The sequence below is a fragment of the Anarrhichthys ocellatus genome, unplaced genomic scaffold (genome assembly GCF_004355925.1).
Source record: "Anarrhichthys ocellatus isolate YVR2014 unplaced genomic scaffold, GSC_Weel_1.0 scaffold9, whole genome shotgun sequence".
Taxonomy (NCBI): Eukaryota; Metazoa; Chordata; class Actinopteri; order Perciformes; family Anarhichadidae; genus Anarrhichthys; species Anarrhichthys ocellatus.
In genome coordinates this window covers 2,387,432-2,390,444 of record NW_022280039.1, presented here as the reverse complement: position 1 = coordinate 2,390,444, position 3,013 = coordinate 2,387,432, and the positions used below count along the sequence as shown (strand labels likewise).

The window sequence follows — 3,013 nt, the reverse complement described above, 5'->3', positions numbered from 1 at the left end:
AGAGAGAGAGAGAGAGAGAGAGAGAGAGAGAGAGAGAGAGAGAGAGATGTGCAATGGATTGTGATTCACTTAGTGGGCAGCTGTGATGTAAGCAGTACAGACAGAGCAAGTTTGCACACGTTACTCCCAATAAACCTACTTAAGTGGATTAGCAATGCCACCCTGGGGCTCTCCACAGACTTAAAGCTCTTATCACAAACACACACCGAAACAAAACATACTATTTTTATCTGTTCCCTCGGTTTGTTGGGAAAGTGAGTTTGGGAGACAGTCGAGATGTCTAGGATAAGCATGGAAGTAGAGGCCAAATAAAGCACATGATATCTTTCTCATCCATAAACAAATGAACTACCACAGGGTTTATATTGCATTCCATGAAGATAGTAAATAGCTTGTTGGTACTGAGGCGTGAGTGAGACCTGGTTTGCTATTCAGGACACCTGTTGTAGAAGCCCGGAAACAGATGTTGCATATACTTTCCCAGTTTGATGCTGGTCTCAATTGGCAGATGCTCCAGAGTAAAAATGGTGCCAAAAAAATTAGGCGCTCTGCTTTGAATTTGTGTATGTGTGTTCATCTGTCAAATGCTTGTGACTGAGTGCCTGCCTCTCTTTTTCTCGCTATGCTGTGCTTCATGTTTGTTGTGCAGGTCTAGGCTGGCTGATTATATGGTGAACTGCTGGGTGACTCCGCACACAGTGAGCACCTGCCCCAACCAAGACAATCACCAAGCCTGCTTGGTCTCCTACGCAAGGCTCATCGGTCAGTACAGCCGGGGCTGTGGGTGACTCTGTGATGGAGTGAGAGTTTTTTTGTGTTTGAGAGAGAAATTGGGCGGGGGTTGAAATGGCGGGGAGACAAACACAAATGCACATTCACCTCCAAATCCCACATCAATTTCAGATACAGATAGGTGGTGAGATAAAGAGTAATGGTTATAGTTAGAGTGACAGCAGTCTAATCTACCTTCACTTTTATCATGATTAGCAGGCAGAGCAGTGAGACTCTTGTTTTTTCTCCCTCCTGCCCTGATATCTCCCCCAGCACACTGGACATCAGGTCACTACTAGAAGTAATTAGGCAGCAAAGGCACAGAGAGAGTGTTTACTTAATTAAAACACTTGATGACCATCTGTTTGCGCATAGTAAATGTTTGCTCAATCAATGTGCCTGGACTGGCACCTGCACATTTTTCAACCCCAGCCAACATTTGATAACAACACCTTGGGTGCATCACGAGCTTCGTGAAGAGTTCCAAATGCAAATTGATATGTTTTTCATAGTGTCCATATTTCAGTATCAGTCAATTCCTCCCCACCATGTGTCATAACTGGCACAGCATGAAGCGATAATATGCCATGGTGCTTCTTGGATTTCTCTGGAAAATGCTACATGAAGTGCATCCAACACCCCTGACTCCAGCTGAAAGCATCAACACAGAGAGGCATTTGAAAAGTAAAATGTTTTGGTACAGCAGTGCTATATTCAAGCTGCACACACACTTCCTTAAGCACCTACTTTGCAAAATATTCAGAGCATAATAGCCTCTTTACATCTAAAACAAAGCATTACAGAATGCTTCACCTTCCCATAAACCAAATTGTGCAAACCCATTCCTATGACTAACACCATTTGATATACTATTTGCAATGAATGTAGTCCATTATAGTCCATTAGTGACCTATAACTGTTTGTCCCAATTTGTGTAATTTGTGTTTGTGTGTGAATACCCTCACAGGAACAGACATGACTCCCAACTATGTCGACAGCAGCTTCTCCAACTGGACCATCTCCCCGTGGTGCACCTGTAAGGGCAGTGGAAACCAAGAAGAGGAATGTATGAACTTCCTGCGGTACTTCAGCGATAACACATGCCTAAGTGAGCCATCCCAATACACGGATACTCTGCATGCATCTGAAATGGGTTTTGTAACTGATAGGGATCCAGCAGTCATATAATATTGATAAGAGCACAAGTGTGTGATGCAGTAGTTACTCTTTCCGCCATGTGAGATTAGAGTGAGCCATGAACGTCAATCTAATGTAACTTTAATGGTCTCGTAGCATATTCTGTTTTTTCAACGTCATAGAGCTCTTCAGTGTTATAACTTTAGATGTGATGTTGTTCAGGATATGGAAATAATGAGAGGTGGGGCTGGATACCCTTCAGGTATTAAGATGTCAAAAGACAATTACGTTGATTTACATTTTAATAAATTAATTTTATTTAAATTAAACAGAAAATAAGAAATGATTTCTGGTACTAGGTTATGTCAAAATAGGAAATAAAACTGGAAAATATTTATGGATGCAGGGAACTTCTTGAAGTACTAATGAAAATTTGTCTGCAACGTAGTTTGATATAACTCATCCACTGACACTCCTTTGCCCACTGATTAAGTTGGAATTAAATGTTCTTAGTTTCTCAGAAACTAGTCATTTCTTATCACTTCTCATCCCCCCTTTGAGCAAGATCTCCCCGGACTTTAATACAAAAGAAACCATTTGCATGTCATTTTCATATTCAATCTGACAGAGTTAAAGGGCTTATCCCTTGCAGGAGAAAAATGTCATGAAAAGGAACAGATCTAGCACAAATTATATAATTGCAGGAGCTAAAATACGTATCTGCGCATCTAATGCATAACACACGGGGCGACAGGACGGAGTGGTTACTTCAAACATCTTTATGCTTTTTTTCACTGTGAAGAAAAAATACAGCATGCTCCTTCCTTGCTACGGTGGAGCGAGTAGTGTCAATAGCGCTAAAAGACACCATTGCCTTTAACATGTTCCATTGTGTGGATAATGCTTTCAGACCATTTCAATAGATTGCTGGGGTACCGTTTTAGCTGAGTGTGCAGGATGAGGGATGAGGCTGGGAGCTGAGGAGGCGTCTTGAAAAAGAACACAAAATGCAGCATCTCCTATATGCAGTCAATGGGAACAGGCGATACACTTCGACACGCGTGTGTGTGTGTGTGTGTGTGTGTGTGTGTGTGTGTGTGTGTGT

The 3,013-nt window shown here is 41.9% G+C and overlaps 1 protein-coding gene across 1 annotated transcript in view; it reads left to right on the top strand.

Moving 5' to 3' along the window:
• LOC116384445 (GDNF family receptor alpha-2-like) overlaps positions 1 to 3,013 on the top strand; it is a 43,243-nt gene that overhangs the window by 32,005 nt on the left and 8,225 nt on the right. The window contains exons 5-6 of the mRNA XM_031849101.1: positions 650 to 762; positions 1,739 to 1,879. Of these exons, the coding sequence (XP_031704961.1) occupies positions 650 to 762; positions 1,739 to 1,879 (254 nt within the window). The remainder of the gene's footprint in view (positions 1 to 649; positions 763 to 1,738; positions 1,880 to 3,013) is intronic.